Source organism: Hyposmocoma kahamanoa, unplaced genomic scaffold, assembly GCF_003589595.1.
Source record: "Hyposmocoma kahamanoa isolate Upper Pololo Valley unplaced genomic scaffold, ASM358959v1 66, whole genome shotgun sequence".
Lineage (NCBI taxonomy): Eukaryota > Metazoa > Arthropoda > Insecta > Lepidoptera > Cosmopterigidae > Hyposmocoma > Hyposmocoma kahamanoa.
In genome coordinates, this window is record NW_020653854.1 from 6,490,117 (window position 1) to 6,509,834 (window position 19,718).

The 19,718-nt window shown below is 34.6% G+C and overlaps 1 protein-coding gene across 1 annotated transcript; it reads right to left on the reverse strand.

Moving 5' to 3' along the window:
* Positions 1–788: 788 nt before the first annotated feature.
* LOC113231770 (ATP-dependent DNA helicase DDX11) lies at positions 789–16,337 on the reverse strand. Its single transcript, XM_026466295.1, has 11 exons — positions 16,029–16,337; positions 15,234–15,400; positions 13,794–14,034; positions 12,249–12,516; positions 10,316–10,626; positions 9,377–9,556; positions 9,082–9,285; positions 5,985–6,085; positions 4,524–4,687; positions 4,166–4,266; positions 789–1,051 (listed from the first exon to the last, which is right to left on the reverse strand). The coding sequence occupies exons 1-11, from the start codon at positions 16,248–16,250 to the stop codon at positions 965–967; spliced, it is 2,046 nt and encodes a 681-aa protein (XP_026322080.1). The 5' UTR covers positions 16,251–16,337; the 3' UTR covers positions 789–964.
* Between the last annotated feature and the right edge of the window lie 3,381 nt (positions 16,338–19,718).

Genomic DNA, 19,718 nt, shown 5'->3' on the forward strand with positions numbered 1-19,718 from the left:
ATTGTATTACCAAGTGGTAGTACTAGGTCTCAGCTGTCATATTTATATTAGATTGTGAATGGCGAATTACGTTACCATAAATTGTGGCTTACCGAAGTTCTTTATAACCGTTACATAAAATGCAAACACCTAATTAAACAAATATGTAGTCTAGGTAGACCAAATTTTAATTTGTCGGCAATTGAAAAAGCAAACATATTTTTCCTGGGGCAGTCGGGCAAAACAAAGTAGGCTGATTTTGAAATTATTTGTTTATTCAAGTTGTATACAATACTTTAAAAGCAATTTAACATAATATAAATTATTTGATGGTATCGTAGACATGTGTGTGCTCGCATTATCTACTGCTAACAGATTGACTTCATGATTGCAATTAGTGCGTGAAGTCGTAATCAATTGCATGCAGCTGAGACCTCGAGCATGAAGTTTATAATAATTTCACGCATTAACAGCATGCAGTCGATCTCGGCTGCATGAAGTCGGTTTCGACTGCATGCAGTTAATGCGTGAAATCGTTGTCCACTTCATGATGTCGAGGTCTCGGATATAGGAGCCGACTTTCGACTGCATGAAGTTGATAAGCATTTAGCAGCAGTAGAGCTCGTTGTGAAAGAGTTCGTCCAGGGAGGTAACTGCCACCTTACCTATTACTGCCGCAAAAGCAGTAATGTTAGCATTACCGCGTTCCGGTTTAGAAGGGTAAGGGTGCTGGTGAAACTACAGGCACATGGGACTTGTAATGTCCCAGGGTGACGGGCGGATAGTGCTCCTCACATCTTTGCGATTTAAAGCTCTGAGTGGCACTGCAACTGTTATGGACAGGCGTGTAGCTTACCATCAGGCGCACGAGTCATTCGTCCCGTCACTTCATATTATTAAAAAAAAAGACATGCAGTCAATCTGTTTGCAGGTTGTCATTTCCTTCCAGAGATGGAGGGTCCAAGACACATGTAAGAATATTTTATTACTTAGTCTTGTCTTTATGTCTTGAAAAGAACTTTGCAATGCTTCCAATAGTTGGTCCAAAAGTGCAATTGGATATTAGTGATTTCTGAAAAAGGAAAAGGTTTCATTTACTTCATTTTAAAAATAAGACAGTAGATGCGTGTAGCTCATGTGTAGCTATTAAAAAGTTTAAAACACGAGTGAAATCAATAATTTTGTTGAGCCACAGTCACAGGCCTTTCAACGTATTTCACAAGAGCAATTAATGTCTCTTTAACTTTTAAATAAAGATTTATTTTTATTTAGTTATTTTTTATTCATTTAAACACTGACGCGATGACGGGTACTTATTCACACTAAATACTCTAATGATGACTGTAATTTATTTAAAAAAAACTAAGATCCCCTTTTCTTAGAAAAGACCCATGCCCAGTGGAATTAACATTAGTTGATGATCATGACCATTGTTTTTATCTGCACTAATACACTCATCAGCATTATTAGTAGAATTCCCAAAATAATGTGTGTGTGCAGTGTTTTGTTCAAATCAGGCTGATGACTATATTCTTATTTTAGGTCAAATTTGAAAAGAAAAAATTAATCGACTGTAATTTGTTCATTCATTTCTTGTAATTTCTTGATTGAGTTATTGTAAATTTACTGCCTCCGTGGCCGAACGGTTACCATGCTAGACTGCCACGCAGAGGTCCTGGGTTCGATTCCCGGGTTGGGAGAAATATTTGTATGGCCTACATTTATTTCTCTCGTGAGTTTGGGTGTAATTTGCGGTTGTCTACACACATCAAAAAAAGTTTGCGATCACTTCGAAAAACTGAAATCTTTTTTGTTACTGTAGATTATATTATGATTTTTTTCTTCTTTTTAGATTCTTTATTTAAAAATAAATTAGAACATAAAACAATGACCCCGTTCAATTGTTTTTTCATATAAAAAGGCTTACAGTCCTAGCTTACGCTCATTCAGAAATCTGATTTAGTCAATTATAAGCGATTCAAGATATTTTTCGCGGAAAGTTGTGATTGAAAAAATGCCAAGAGGATTATCAGAGGTTTTACGAGCTAGAATAGTAACTTTGAGGGAAGAAGGATACACCACGAGAGTAATAGCACGCAGACTTGCTATATCCCAATCCTGTGTCGTGGCTACGTTGCAGAGGTATCACGGAATGGGGAATTTAGCTGACCGACCCCGCAGCGGTCGCCCAACTGTTTTGACAGCTGCGCAAAAGCGCTATATTAGATTGCTGGCAGCCCGTGATCCAACAATCAACGCCACTAAAATAAAAGCAGAAGTCAGGGCCGCCTCTGGGCTTGAAGTTAGCACGCAGACCGTTCGCAATTGCTTGCACCAGGCTGGATTACGAGCACGGAGGTCTTGGCGAGCTCCGCTCAATTCCCGGCAACGTCAACAACGAAGATTGCAGTGGGCTAGACTTCGGCAAAATGAAGAAGGTGAGGACGAAAACATTTGGCAAAACTGTCTCTTCGTTGACGAATCCCGAGTCAGCACTCATCCACATAACCGACGTGTCTGTGTCTGGAGAAGACCAGGCGACCGTGAAAGACAAAGAACTGCCACAGGAACAGTTCAGCAAGGCGGAAAATCGGTGTCCTTTTGGGGTGGCATTATGATTGGAGCTAGAACGCCTTTGATCCCGTATCGGGGCTTCATGACAGCAGACATGTACAAAACAGTTGCTATTGATGATATCGTCAGACCATTCCGAGTAAACCATGGGCACCAATTTGTACTGGTCGATGATAATGCGCCTGCACATCGAGCTCAACGAGTCAATGCTGCTCTTCAAGAATACAATATCACACGATTAGACTGGCCTGCCGGCTCGCCCGACTTAAACCCAATAGAGCACGCGTGGGATGCTCTTAAACCAGCAGTATGGAACCGTGAGCCACGTCCCCAGACAGTTCCAGAGCTCAGGGAAGCCGCTATTGAAGAATGGGATAGGTTACCCCAGGAAATGCTGGATAACTTGATCCTCAGCATGCCCAGGAGGATCTTCGCATGTATTCGAGCCAGGGGAGGAGTTATTTTATATTGAATTCACACCTTTTAATAATAAATTGTTGTTTAAGTTTAATTAAACAGTCTTTTTCTTTCTATGAAATTTCTATCACTATTACATTATGATTAATGGCTCAATTTTTTAAAATAAATAATAAAAAATAGTTTTATATTTTAATTTCAAACAGGGTATTCCTATTTAAAGAAAGCATACAACATAGATTTTTTCTTGATAAAGTTAAATTTAAAGAATTATAGGAGCTTATGCTATTGATCGCAAACTTTTTTTGATGTGTGTACCTATGTGTGTCCATGGTAACCGCGATACAGGATTTCCCTAGTGCGGGGCTATGTTGAGTGTGTGCATGTGCGTTATTATTTCATAAATTGCTATGCATTTCAATCAACACTATTACAATTTTCAACTGCCTCTGTGGCCGAACGTTACCATGCCGAATTGCCACGCAGAGGTCCCAGTTTCGATTCCTAGGTCGGGAGGAATATTTGTATGACCTACATTTATTACTCTCGTGAGTTTGGGTGTAATTTGCGGTTGTCTATGTGTGTGTCCATGGCTCCCGCGACACAAGTTCCCTAGTGCGGGGCTATGTTGAATGTGTGCGTTATTATTATTAATATTATTAATTTTAAGCTCTTACAGCTTTGTCACAATATTAAAAAAATCATTGGTTTAATTAAGTTCATTTTTTCAATAAAGTTTAAGTAAGGCTGCACCAACTCGATGTTAAAAGGTATTAATTTAAATATAAACGTTACTACTACATATTCTCACTTTTTTGTTCGGCTATATGTATGTATGTTTGTGTAAAAGCCATGTCTATGTACATAGGTACCAACTAGTTGAAGATATTTTTTAACAGAAAGCTAATAGGGCAAAAAAAAGTATTTCTTCAAAAAACATTTTCCGACATCATAATTGAAAACGGTTTATTTGAAAATTGTTATTTCAGTACCAATAGTGACGGAATCTGATGACTATTATTTTATAAGACCTAACCACCACCATCCAGATAAACAAAGTAATCTAACAACGGCACATATGTTGAAATTGTTTAAATTGTTTAGCTTACAAAAGGATTATGCTGCTAAAATCACAAAGCCTAAATAATTTTACTTTCTACATTATAATAACCCAAAGTACACTATGAAGACATACTTGCACAAAAGAGGGTAACGCAGCCATAGTTTGCGGTCGCGAATATCTTTCGTCTACCAATATAACACTCGCATAATCGTTGGCATGGCGTACTGCTCGACCTGGAAATAAATTATCAGAGATTGTAGCTTAAATATAATGCTATATAGTGATACAATATAATGCTAAATATTTTTACTGCACAGGAAAACATAGAATTTGAAGAATGTAACTGAAAGCATTATTTTAAACCTAACATTAGCTTAAGTATTTTTCTTTACTAACAAATATTAATGATGAATGTAAGTCTGAAATAAATGGATTGGTATTATTATTAACATATTTATAAATATTGAATAAAATACAAAAACCAACGTACCAATGCACTGGTTGACGACCTTCATACACAAATTCTCATAGTAAATGCTGCCGGCTCCACCGCCAACAGTTTCATTCATATAGTTCATTTTCTCTTGTAGTTCTGGCGACTTTACATTCGGGTATGGCATGCCAATAACCATGACACAGCGCCCTAAGTCATCGCTAGAAAAAATATGTAATTATCTACTCAAACATCTATATTACTAATTACTTCATATTCTCACTCCTTCACTGTTCATGCGGTAAGACTTTGGAATGCACTTCCTATTACTGTTTACGAAAGTAAATCGTTAGCTATTTTTAAAGTGAGAGTTAAAGAGCATTATTTATCTACTATTCCATCCATATCTTACGTATTATATTATAAAATATGTATTTATCTAAGTATTTATATAATTTACAACAATTTAATATTATTATATTATTTTTATATTATATTTTTTTGTTTTGTTGTGCACGTATGCCCGTTCTTTTAGTCATAGTGTCCTGTATTTAGGTCTGCAGGAAGAAATTTCTATTAGAAATAAGCAGAACCTTTTGTTTTCATTTTCCTTGTATTCTTTGTGACTTGTTGTATTTTTCCTGTACAATAAACTATTAAATAAATGAATAAATATTAATTACTCAAGCATATTGTGTGGATATCAGTTCGCATTATACCGAACCTTAGTGCTTTAAAACGCGACAGGAAACGTCGTTGTGTAGAAACGTTGTTGCGTAACATGTCTTTTATGGTAAATGAAAAAAACTTACTACAGGAATACGTGTGTAGTCAAGGGCGAAAATTCTATTTACCAAACTTGACGTAAAAGGAACAAATCAACTATTCAAAAACATGTACGTTTTAAAGAAGTTTTTCAAAATTAGTAATTATTACTTAACATATTATTATGTCCAACACGTGACAAGTCTATATAATGGTAAATAACACTTAAAGTATCATACTAAAATGTTGATATAGTAAGAGAAATTTCTGTACAAGACATCCTATATACAGAGAAGATTGTACATGTCGCCAACGAACTGCACAGCATATTGGAGGCTTAGTAAATAAATTTACTTTTGTATTTTTTAATTTGTAATATTATAACAAGCTTCTGCTTAGTGTAGGTACCACTCGCCTGCAAAAAATGTAAACTATATTACGTATTTACTATTTTGATTGTGTTGTGTTCGTAGGGAAAATAAATACATTATTGTTATTATTATCTATTTTATATTCTCGCGTCTCCTATAGCCTAAAGGAATTTCAAATTTTTAAAATCGAGAGGCGCTGTTCTCCGGCATTGGCACAGGGTACAAGAATATTTTTCACCCCGATTTGGTACACAAATATATTATATATAAAAAATTGCATTTTGAACGTCATATTCGTAGATTGGTAATGATTATGCAGTTTTGCAATTACTTTTTTACTCTCATAATCTGTATAACTGTATCTAAAACATTTTAAACCTACCTGAAGTTCAATCCTTCGCTCAGTTTCCCTCCTACGACACTGAATAATAGTGCTCCGTGACGTTCTTTGTTCTTTACCGCTACTGCAAATTTATGTAATACCTGAAAGAGACATACATAGATTTATTCCAAATTAAAATGTTTAAAACTGCTTCCGATTACTTTCTCTATGTATAATTTTTTATGATACAAGTGACAGGACGAATAAGTCGTGCGCCTGGTGGTAAGCGGCACGTCTGTCCATAACAGATGCAGTGCAGCTCGAGCTTTAAATCGCAAATCGTGTCTTTTAAGATTAAGTTATTATACCAAAACTTTTCTACTTTTATAGAGACTAATAAATATTTCTGGATTGCATTTGCAGTGTCTGTAATTTTGTCGGCACCCTTAAACCTTCAAAACCGAAACGCAGAAATGCTCACAGTACTTCCCTGGACGAACTCTTTCGCAAGGAGCTCTACTGCGACACAATTTTATAATTGTTTATTTTACATACTATAAGAACTTAACTGCCTCCGTGGCCGAACGGTTACCATGACTGACTGCCACGCAGAGGTCCCAGGTACGATTCCCGGGCCGGGAGAAATGTTTGTATGGCCTACATTTATTTCTCTCGTGAGTTTGGGTGTAGTTTGTGGTTGTCTATGTGTGTGTCCATGGTATCCGCGACACAGGGTTACCCTAGTGCCGGGCTATGTTGAGTGTGTGCGTTATTATTATTATAAGAAAATTCATGGAATTATTACTAACACAGATATACAATTACGACGTACATTAATCATAATAATTAATTAATTAATGCTACAGAATCTTGTGTACATTATTATGTACGTGTATATACGTGTACATGATTATAGAGCTTGAATGAGTAAATGAAACGTGAAGATCATATAGTTCAATACCTGATCAACTTCAGAGGCAGATTTCGGCTCACGGAACACGGTTTTCTTTTTACTAATCGCCTCTAAAACTTTGTTAGTCTTCAAATGCTCGTAAACTGTTTGTTCATAAGAGTATGAGGGTAAGAAACAAATCACCCCTCCTGGAACTATGCTGCAGATATTTCTGAGGATTCTGCCAATTTCGTTTAGCTGTAATGTTATATCATTTTTTGGAATCCAATGCAAAGTTTTGTTAGCTTATTGATAACTTCCGCCTGATTTAATTATCTGAAAACTTGGCACTTACTATGGGACTTATTTGTATAACAAAATTACCATAATCGGTACTTCCTGGAAGAAAGAGCGTAAAAACCAAACAGTAATATTTGCACAAGTGAACAACAAAAAACAACGTTTTGGTTCATTTAAAATGTGTGTTTACCAAAAAAGCATTTTTTGGCTAATAGGAAATTTTGAGTAGGCAATTTTAACCCAACTACATCGATAAAAGACATTTCTGATCAAGTTGGTTTTTACTCCCTTTCTTCCCTAAAATATGCGGTACCAATAAAATACGTTTCAAAATAAATAGATACTTCAGGGAACCAAAGGCGTGAAAGCAAAAAATACTAAAGTTTGCAGGGCAAATGAAAAACATGAAATATGTTTTGGTATTTTTATAGCTGTTTTTATGAAATTTATTTTTTGACGAAAAATATTTCTTCGACTGAACAGATTGAAAGAGCTTGAAAAAAGCAGTAGACGATTTTTGATAAAAGTGGCTTTTACGACTTTTCTTCTCCGAAGTATCGAAATATTCGTATTCATGGATAATATATTAAAAAATTGTCCCATAAAAGAAGAACGAAAGAAAGAAACATTCATTCCGCTTATTAAGACTTACACAGAAGTAATCAGTGACCAAAATTATAAGCTGAAATGTACTGTAATGCTGTTTTTCAGTTGGAGTCGTCAGATGGTACGAAAGTACTGATGTGGGTTAAAGACTATAAGTTATACTTAACTAGAAATATGTAGGCAAATTACTAACAATAGGAATTATTACATAAATTTAATGCACGGAAGAAAAAACAATAGAAATGCCTTAAGCCTCGATTACTCAGAACCACTATCGCCAAAAGTCACACATTCATAATTTGGAACACTGAAATCTTGATAAGGATTGGTCAGTTTCCAATTTAAAAAGAATTAACAAATTCTGGACTGTTAATATAATTTAAACTTTACCCTGTAATTTACTCGTTGAAAGTTCAATCAATATTGAACCCCCTATTTTTGATCGGTTTGAGCGCGATAAAAACGGGTGAAACCTATAAAATCGGATCTCATATGCTAACTACGAAATACTCATACATATACTAGAGATGAGCCGAGTACTCGTTTGCTACACGGTACTCGGTGTACTCGGCCGAATAACTCGGTTCATGACAAGAGTACTTGGTTAAAATAAAGTATTACAGCTATAGACATAATAAAGTAAAACCAACAATCTAATTAAAATAATCAAACAAGATTTATTAATAGAAATTCTAGACAATTGTAACAATTTGTAGCAATTTAGTAATTTAAAAAGAAAGTTTACATTATTATTATTTAAAATTTAACAAAGGCAAGTTATGATGTAAGAATAAGAGGCTTGCTACGCGTTCAAGTAAGTCTGTCCATTTTTTCTTCATACATATTACCCTCTACGGAAAATAACCGCTCGCTATACACAGTGCTTGTGCAGGTGCACATAAAAACACTCGTGCTAACTGTGCCAGTTTTGGATTTCTTGTTTTATGCCCTGCCCACCATTGGAAAGGACTATGTTCTCGAGACAATAAACTTTCATTGACATATCGGTCTAATTCTAGAGCAATGGGATTTTTAGGATCATCGTGTTCCGGTTGTAATGAACCGAGTAACTCGGCCGTGTAAACTGAGTAATAATCGGTACTCGGTTACTCGGTAAAACTTGTGCTCGGCACATCTTTATCATATACTATACATACTACGCTTACCATGCCGTACTGCCATGCAGAGGTCCCAGGTTCGATTCCCGGGCCGGGAGAAATATTTGTATGGCCTACATTTATTTCTCTCGTGAGTTTGGGTGTAATTTGTGGTTGTCCGTGTGTGTGTCTATGGCACCCGCGACGCAGGGTTTCCCTAGTGCGGGGCTATGTTGAGTGTGTGCCTTATTTATTTACTAACCAATTCATTCTTCTTTCGATTCTCATAAGAAAAGTTGAGATTCAGATTAGAAGGACCTTTTGATAAACAAACGGCCAGTACATTATCAGGCGGTACTACATGATCGCATCTCACTACGTTGATTTGAGCATATTTGTCTATGTTGACGGTTAGAAGATTGCGAAATTCACTTATTGGTTCCATTGTTCCACCAGCGACTATAACCTGCAATTGATATAAAGGGGATTACCACGATTAGCTTTAGTCAACGCTATTCTATAAGAAAACACTTTGAAAGTAAAGTCGCGTTACTAACAGATCTGCATTGCGTAACAACATCAGCAAAGTGTTCAGCGGGATTCAACAACAGATATTTCAAATTTCCGTCATCTCCACTCCGTGCTAGAACGCGCCCATTCTCGCTGCGATCGCACAACATTTGTAGAAAGTCCAGCATCGCATACAGACCGCTACCTGCTGATGTTTCTGAGGGCATCTGAATTGTAAATATTTGATTATTAGTCTTTTTTAATCATTACCTATTATTTGCAATATTATTAGATTGTGTATTATATGATATACTTATTGTTTCATCGTCACTCATAACTCGTTTGCTATGTAAAAGAAATATAAAAAAGTATTAGATATAACATTAATAATGTGCTAGACAATCACACCAATTACCTGGTCTCAATCTAGGGATTTTCCTGTACCATGAGTATTAGAGCAGCGGAATTCACTCTGGGGTATTTCCCAAAACCCCGCTCCAGAATCAACTTAGAAAACAACATTTCCAAAATTGGTTCTATCGAGAACCGAAACCTCTTCATTCAGCGCCCACAGTGCAAACCGTTGGGCCACCGAGGACGTCGATTATACACTAGCTGATCAAAAGTGGATTGATCTCTAAAAGGGATCTTTTCAGCCTACCCAAGGTAGTGAAAGCAAAAGTGGCAAAAGAAACCATGCTGGAGGCGTTGCTAATCCACTTACTGCCAAACACAGTACTTAAAAGTATCAGACAGCACAACAAAAACTTAAAAGTTTATTTTTGGTAAATTTATTGCTTTGTAAAAAAATCACGGAACTAAATTTGTTGTATATGGTGTTAGTAATAAAGTCCTGCGAGGTTGTTAGTTTTTTGCAAATAACCCTGTATAAATAATAAATAACGTGACACATAAATACTGTCTAGAATAACAGTGTTTTAACTACTTATGTGGTGTAATCTATGCGTTAATTCTAAAAAATGTACCTGAGCAATTGGTTTCTTCTCAGGTTTAACTTCCACAACCTCTTCAACTTTCTTTTTAGAAATTTTGTTTATGAAAGCTTCGAAAGAACTATTCTTTACAACAGTCTTCTTCATGTCCTCTTCCAACATCTGTTGATTGTACCTCATCGAAAAGCCATGGAGTTTCGGAGCCAATCTGGTGCTTCTACAGAACTCAACTAGAGGTCGTAAATTTAAATGGTCAATCTCTGCTTTTATAACGAAATCTTCAAGAGTGTATATTGTAGTAAGTTCTTGTTTACGTTCGTTTTGAGTTTTCGGTTTTATTACTCCTGAAAGAAAGAATTGGTTTCTTTTTTGCTTGATTTTTACGTAATGAACAGTCTATACTACCTCAAATGGCCAGGGTTGATTCCGCATTATAGTGAGTGTTGAATCAATCACTTTGGCAAACGTATATAGTAAAATTGGGGATATATATATATATATATATATAGGTACACGATTCCTAAAAATTTTCACAATAGAAAAAACACACAAACTTACCTCGAAATTTTACAAGATAACCGCTGTACATATTATATATTATACGAATTTACATATTACATGCGAGTTTACATATTATTATACGAATGGTTTTTTTTATATCAAATGAACTAAATGGACTACGTATACTACATAATACACATTTTTCAAATGACTTTAATTTCGTTTGTAAAAAAGTAAATTCTGAAATAAAGCGTAAATTAAATAAAATGAACCGTAGTATAATGCTTCGGATTCTCCGATTCTCCGATTCTTCGGAATCTGGTTTATTTTCAGACTAGGGAGAGGGTAGTGTGACAAATTATACAGTAATTAGAAAACGTGTAAGGATTAAAATTAAATATGAATCCGGGCGAGACCTTTAATGGGTCTTAATTTGATACTTTGAGCAGGTGCGCGAATTGTTGTTATTAATGGTGAGAAACTGAACTTTGTCTTTGATGTTAATTCTAGGGGAAATTACCCTATTTTGTGATGTGCCTCGAATTCTACGTTATTTAAAAAGCTCAAACAACGAGCTGTACAAAAAAGAAATCATTGAATGCCCCAGAAGTTTTGATGGAACCCTAACTAGAAGAATTGATAATAATAATAATGTGCCAGATAACTAAAGTAATGATATGGTCTCCAACAAGGGAATTCTCTTTCTTAATAATATCAAAGCATTGGAATTTAATCCGGAACATTTATATAAATAAGTATGGGAAAAGTTTGAATTCGTGCTGAGGTAGTATCGACTTTAAACATACAAAGTATAAGGGAATGTTAACCCACATTATTACAAATTTTAAAATTATATGGTGTACTGTTTGTTCAAAGCTTGACACTTAAGATTTAAATTCAACTTTATGCAGCTTGAGAAGGGTGGAAAGTCCAAAGCAGCACCGGCGCTAGACCATGCAGCGCCCGGGTATAATCTATACCCTGACACCCTGTAGTAAGTAAGGGATCAAAATTTTTCCCGGTGATCGGAAATTTGAGTGCAAATGTGTAATTCTAAATGATATTGGGAAGCAATAGGCCATTTACTTATACCGTGAGCGGCGCACTCTTTGAAAGCGTCTGCGCTCCCTAAAAGTCTGTGCCATAGGTAAAGCGGGCACTGGTCCAAAATCTCAAGTGTGATGCGCTCTTGAGTGTACAAAGATATCGTCGTAATAAAACTTTTATCTTAACTGCATCTGTGGCCGAACGGTTACCATGCCACGCAGAGGTCCAAGGTTCGAATCCAGGGCCGAGAGAAATATTTGTATTGCCTACATTTATTTCTCTCGTGAGTATGGGTGTAATTTGTGGTTGTATATGTGTGTCCATGGCACCCGCAACACAGGGTTTCCCTAGTGCGGGGCTATGTTGAGTGTGTGCTTTATTATTATTATTATTTCTAATTACATATTTTAACAAATACCTAATAACTTTCCAACAATAAACGTTATCTGGTTCAAAGACAACAGATTCTTGCTGCTCAATCTTGCTCTGTATTTATTAATATAAAACTGAAGAAAAGTTTTCACTGACGATAGCTGTTTATATGACACAGGAGCTGAATGGGCATTTTCCAGAGCCGCTGTAAGACCATGAGCTTCATCTAAGATTAGAATGTTGTCTTTTAATTTAAGAGAAACACCAGATCTTGCTCCTGCACTTACTATCCCTGCGTGACTTATTAGGACAACCTGTAATAGATTTATTGCTATTAGTCAAGTTAAGAACATTAACAAGTTCATAAGTTTCTCATAGGTGGCGTTAAGGCATAAAAGCCGTTTACAAAGTATACCAAGATCTGCAATGAGCACATAGAGAAATTCATAAAGGGGTCCACAGACCGAACCCGCCGATCCTTTTTTTTTTTTTACCCTGCCTTACTTCTAATCTAATCCTACGACATGATTCTAGAAGTCCAGTTCAGTCCAGTCAGATAGAAGAAATTTTTCTTTGTGTATGTTCTATCTTTGTATCAATAATAATAACAAACTTGTGGAATACATTTTTATTGAATTGATATTCAATTTTTTTTATGAAATGACTCCACTAGCTTGTTATAATTATTAATACAAGGATCGAACACTCAAAAAAAAATTTCCTTGTATCCGGCCGGACACGAACCGATGTCTTCTAGCATACCGTGTCAGACGCTATACCAACTAAGCCACGGAACGAACCAGCGGACCTCACGAATTTTTCTATGTGCTTGTTGTTGTGTCTTTGTATTTTCAAAATTCATTTATTCATTGTTTCATGTGGATGAACAAAAGGTGTTACATAATAGTATTCCAGCACATGAACCCTGTTAGGGCACTACAATGTCACTTAACTAAGTTAGTAACCTAACTAATTTTATTATTAATCTCGTACACAAGATATGTCATTAATTATTGCAATTATATTACAACCAATTACAATAATAATTGGTAATATAAATTATATAAATAAACTATACACATTATATGAATTTGGTTTTTAAATGTGGAATATTTTGACAAAAAATATATAAATATCATGATAGTAAAAACACCATGATATTCATATAAACGAAAACATCCCATCTTACTAATAGTGGGCCGGTTGGCAGTAATACGATAAAGTATAATTCGATTCATCCGAAGAACAAAGTCCGATGAGATTATTCAGCGAAAAGAAGATAAATACATAATTTCGTTATTCAAACTAAGGCGTGTGTAAAGGTGTTTTGAGAATTTTTATATCTTATTTCGTTTCGGAAATATAAAATCGAACAACGGTCGATCTGACATTCACAGCGATGAAGAACGAACGAAATGTACTATATCCTGAGAACAAGTAGTGACAAGTCTTGCACATAGATCTTTGTTCTACGGATGAGTCGAATTGCGTGTTACTACTGGTAGTATAGCAGGTAGTAACATGGGCTACAAAGGCAAATATCTGATTTATGATGCACATTTTGTATGAATAACAATGTGTTCACACTTACCTCTGCATCATCCAGTGCCATTCTAGATGCATAATAGGGACATGCTTTAAGTTCTTTACTACATTTCACCAAATCTTCCATATCCATGATATCCACTAACATTTGTTCCTTTAATTTGACTATGTTGTTCTGATTGTAATATGGACAGCCAGTACATGACTTTGTTTTCGACTTTTTCATGACTTGACCGTCTTCTCCTACTGACGTGGGCTTTGATTTCGACTTTTGGAGTTCGAGACATCTGTTAAAGTTTTCATAGAAATCTGATTAATAATAATAATAAATTCATTTGTTTGCCTTGAATAAATTTTATAATAAATTTGCACGTGGTGGTAATTAGCAAGGCAAAACGGTTTATGACTCAGCGGTCGCGGGGAACCCGTGGGCTGTTATTCTGCTATGAGCTATTGTTAATAATATATTAAACTGCATAAAAAAGCTGAAATGCAACTGAGAGGATATATAGCAAGCTTGGTGATGAGTGATAATCAATGGTCGGAAAAAGGTGTTCCACGTATATAGATACATGTATCGATAAAGCTAGCGACATACAGTTGCTAAAACCACCAAATAATAATTAATTAGTTTCGAATTCCGGATTTCCGGAAATGGTTTTACTGCATTGCATGACAAAACTACTGACCTAGGAATTCGAAGTTAGATTTTAAAGTAATTCTAATTAAATGATACTGAAATGAAATGATACAGATAATAAAAAAGTAACGAGAATGATCACTCTCCGTCCCTCCCTAGCTTTAGATACTGCATATTGACGGTAGCATCGACGACGGAATGGCGATATTTACTAGTAGGACTTAAGAAAAATAATTACTAATTTATTAAAAAATAAACGAAAAAGTGCTATTTTTACGGCCTTACCCATTTATCGTCATAAATAGAATAAAGACAGGAGTTTCTTTCATCCGGAAGTCCGGAATTCGATAAAAGTAATTAATTAATATTTGGTGGTTTCAACAACTCTTCAAGTTGCTCCTTGTAGCTACATCTATACATGTATCTATGTAATTATGTGGAACACCTTTTTCCGGCCATTGGTGATGACAGATGGAGTAAAGAGACAACTGTATGGTGGCAGAAATGGTTATAGAAATATAGGACGTCCTGAAGCGAGATGGGGTGACGACATAGTCAAAGTAGCTAGGCATTACTAGATGAAACCAGCTGAAGATTGTGGTAGCTGGTACAAGCTACGGGAGGCCTCTACGCAGTAGTGAATGAATTCGGTCTATGGATGTAAACTTGAATATTCTAACTTAAAAAGCACTTTCAAAAGTGTAATTATACTGTAAAAATTTCAAATACATGGAAAGAAGGAAGACTTTTACAAGATAAATATGGATGCTTTCCAGGCCTTTTATTTTATTACTTTTCAAACTAAAATTTTTATGTACAATAATAGCCGTAAATAGCAAAATGTACCTTTCATTAATCAAATTAACATTTTTCAGCCTCTTCACTTCAGAATTGATGCAGTAATGTTGTCGAGAGGCCAGCGTGACCACTCTAGTACCGTTTTTGAATACTGTTCTTTTGATTTCCCCAATAAACTGTGATAATTGACTGTGTGTTCTGCTGCTTATGTAGATCTATAATAAGCACATTAGTAGTATATAGTAACAATCAATTAAAATCAAGCACTAACATAGGAGACTTAATATCTTGAGTGCCCATGGGCAATGCATTTGTAATATTCAACCACCTTGGTGCTAGATGAAATCTCGAGTCTGATGCCCAGTAGGATCAATGTGGATACAAGTTTTTCAAGAAAACAATAAGGTTGTTCGTTATTATATTACTTTAAAAATATATTTAAGAAAGAGGAATTTAAGAGAGGTAAAAACGCCTAAAAGAGGTTGTTAATATACTCATTTCAAATAAACATAACATAAAATTATCAGGATTGTAGATGTTTCCATTGTTACTTGTATCAACTGTTTTATGCCGATGTTTTATCTGTGTTGTAGAATTTAGGACATTGATTTGCATTATAATAAGAATGTAGTAGAGGTACCCAAATGTAGGTTTGGGTTATATGGGTTGTGGGTTATTATTTATTTTGGTACCTCTATAGTGTGCAGACACTATAGAGGTACCAAAATAAATTAATATTATGGTGGTAAAACATCATAATATTCATTACAACAATATTATACCAGCCCGTTGCACCAAGTACCAGGTACAACAATATTATAGAGGTACCTGTTAACAATTTACCTTTGTAACATTATCCTCATCCTCAACTGCTTCCATATCACATTCATCGTTAGATTCATTATTTTCTTCAAATTCATCTAAAATAAGATCTGTATCTTCCTCACTTTGTTCTCGAACATTCTCTTTGTTCTCCAACTCCTTTCTCTTATCAGCATTTTGAAAATATAGTTCTGTTTTATTTGCTGTATTACTTGTTTTCATTTTAGCTACTCGTAATTTCATATCATTGTATTTCTCATTTCTTTTTTTAATTTTTTCCAGTTGAGATAGCAAAGATGTTAATGTTTTATTCTTCTTAATTTTTTCATATTCTTCTTCAAGCCAGTCATCTGAGCCTAGAGATGTGAAATAAATTACGAGATAAGGAACGTTTAGAAACATGACATGGTAAGAAGTCAGTACTGAATGAACGAATGAAAGCAACTAGCTTCTCAGATAAGCTGAGAACTATACTAATTGTTCCTTGCATCCACATTGGAACTTAAACCAATTCCATACCCAGGAAATTCAACACTATTTCATATATTTTATATAAGTCTGCCAATCAACTAATAAAACTGTACATTTTGGAAAAGATATCAATACAACCATTAGGTCAATGAATACATCCCAAATTTATTTATTTGCCATAGGGAAGTGCCTAATCATTGACTTACAAATAAATGGACGACAGGTCTAATACAAAAACCACAAACAAAATGTCCCAAGTCAACCTATTTAAACGTAGTGATAGTAAAGGAATATGAAAAAGCTAAAACGTTGAATTTAAATTGTAATGCCATCGCAGTACTGTCTAGTTTTGCTTGCTTCGCTGTCAGTCGAACAAACGAAGACTAAAGCGTTAATGACAATTTTAACGCCCTATAAGTTCGGACACTTTTTAGCGCGGACCCGACATCCATATTATTGTAAGTCAATGTGCCTAATGGTTATTTTTATTAATGAATGAACTTCAACTTCACTTTGAAGTAGCACTTCATTTAGAGCTCGCAGTAAAAAAATATTTTTGATTAACTATAACCGTCGATATATAACCATAACTGACCACTTTTGGAGGAGATATTAACTTTTAATTCCGCAATATCCTTTTCTAAATTTCCAATTATTTTGTGGTTACTGTCCCTAAGCCATTGTAGTGCTCCACAACAAATGCTTAACGATTTTCCCTGAAAATTTCAAAATAATATATTTAGAAACATAACCTACAAGTAACAAATTCATTTTACCATTATCTGACAAAATTTATTTACAAAAACTTACAGTTCCCGTAGGACTTTCGAATATTCCAAGTTTTCCTTTTTCAATAGTGTAATAAAGTTCTTTCATAAACTTTTCTTGAATATCGTAAGGTTGAAATGGAAACGGGAAATTAGGTTCCATTTTTTACAATCGAGCCTCCACTTCTGGGCAATAAATACCGATAACAATTTAAAAAACATACAACGAATTTCAGACAAATTTAGAAACTCAATTAATCAGCATTGTACGCAGAATAATGGTAGCTAGCACACGATTACAAAAATAACAAACAACAATTCCCGCCATTATTGTTTCTTCGGTGTGACGGCTTTCTTTTTAATTTATTGAGCTTTGGCTACGAGGGCATCAGCTTAAAAATGCAACAAAACAAATAAATGAATTAACTAAACCTAAACACTACAACGTATTAATCAATAATAAAAAAGAAAGTATTTGCAAAGGGCCAAAAATATTCATAAATAAATTAAAAATAATATAGACGTATTATACAAATATGACGGATGACGATCGGGGCCTTTAGACTATGGAAACCAATTTCCATCCTTTATTTTTTTCTAGAATTTTTATCTAACAAATCGAACCCGGACATCTTGACTACGGAGGCAGTTAAATAGTAATTAAATAAAATTTGGTTCAGCGACGTATGTAGAGTATTATGAAATTGAACTTTTGTCACTCCGAGAAAAACTTCGTTCAATTAAATTAAATTAAAAATTTATTTATTTCTCAATTTCGTTCAACGATGGTAGATCAGGTTCTCCCTTTAACACATGTATGCTTGTGTTCGTTGCTTTTTCATAGTCATTATTTTCCGTATTTATTTGTCATGGTACCGAATGCTCACTTCTATAAAAACTTTAATTAAATAATTATAATTTAATTTCTAATACATATCCCATCTTCGGCATCGCGATCTAGAGCGACTTCCATTGTATAAAGTTCGAAATCATTTGCATATAAGGAGAATTTCGAATGTCGTATTTCTTGAGCTCTATGGTTAACAAAATTATGAAAATAATCGGTTCTTAGATAGATCCTTGAGGAACCCCGGAATTGGGACATAGTAATTGAATACCTAAAATTAAATAACTACAACTTGTAGTCTGTCTGATAAACAAGAACTTTCATTCGTTTCAACAGTTTCAACTTCAATATTAATAGTTTGTAACAGACTTTGTCAAAGGCACTATGTCTACATACACGGGGTCAACTTCGGAGCTCTATCAACCTCAATAAATAATTTTAGTATAAGGTGTGTGTGTGTGGTGCTGCTCTATACTCTTATTAAGATGGATGGATGCACATTCCAAAATAAAAAGTACACTTTTATATTACATCATCTCATTTATTTGCTCAACTTATTGACAATTTCGAAAATCACAGTTATTACTTTTGACAGGTTGTTTTGTAAATGTTTAATTTCATTACACGACAACACGTCTGCTATGTAAATGGGAAATGGGTATAAAATGGTAATATAAATATTATTTATTGGCCACAATACATTATTATTAATATTGGGTAGTCACTACATATTATCTACATGGGTAGATCCATCATTCACAAACTCGAGAATAATTATGTTACCATAGAAACAAAACAAGCATAAAAATTGCAAAATTTTCAAATTATAAGACGATAATACAATACTAGAAAAGAAAAGATAATTTAAGATGAAAATTAAAACAGACGTTTTTCTGTTTTTAATTTCATAAATCGACGAAATGAAACGACAATGACAAGAAACTAAACAAACACTCTGGACCTCTGTCCCAAACAATTACTGTCAAGTAATTAATACTCGACGAAATTATAAGCTATGTCAAGTATGAAGCTTCATTCGCATCATGAGATTTTAATTTGGTTAAGTAATTACTTATTTCACAGTAATTATTTCGGACATCAGATGGAGAACGAGAGTATAGGGCCTGAGTGTAGAGTTAGTGACACATGTTTGATTAGTGTCCGGACGTTGGACATTGTATTTCTGTCTGGTTAAAAAAAAAATAAAAAAAAAGAAGAACGCCTATTGATAGATGAAACAAAAAAAATGAGCAACGAGGGCGACTAAATTGACTCAGGCGCGATTCGCGATATACAGACAATCGATCAAGCGAAATAAAACCACTTCAATGACATCACGAAAAACTTTAAATTACTTACGCGATCTACATACAATCAAAAAATGAGAAGCATGTGTTGTTTAAAACTATGGAAATCTGAATGAATAATCACAATATGTCATTGGAATAACAACTAAACAATTACAATAAAAACGAATGGTGTCACCAGTGATACCACTTACGATTTAGTACTTATGACAATATTTTAATGGTGGGATCGTAGCTCATCTATATACAACAATACCAACAGTTTTATAGACTTATTACAATCACTCGAGTCTCCTACAACTGCTACCTTGCGACAGAG

Excerpts from the sequence above, each read along its gene's own strand:
- LOC113231770 (XM_026466295.1), bottom strand. The coding sequence starts at position 16,250 with ATGAAATTACGAGTAGCTAAAATGAAAACAAGTAATACAGCAAATAAA. Across the intron at positions 10,627-12,248 it reads TATTGTTGGAAAGTTATTAG|GAGTAATAAAACCGAAAACT; the intron begins GTATTTGTTAAA and ends TCTTTCTTTCAG. Across the intron at positions 9,557-10,315 it reads AGAAGAAACCAATTGCTCAG|ATGCCCTCAGAAACATCAGC; the intron begins GTACATTTTTTA and ends TTTACAATTCAG.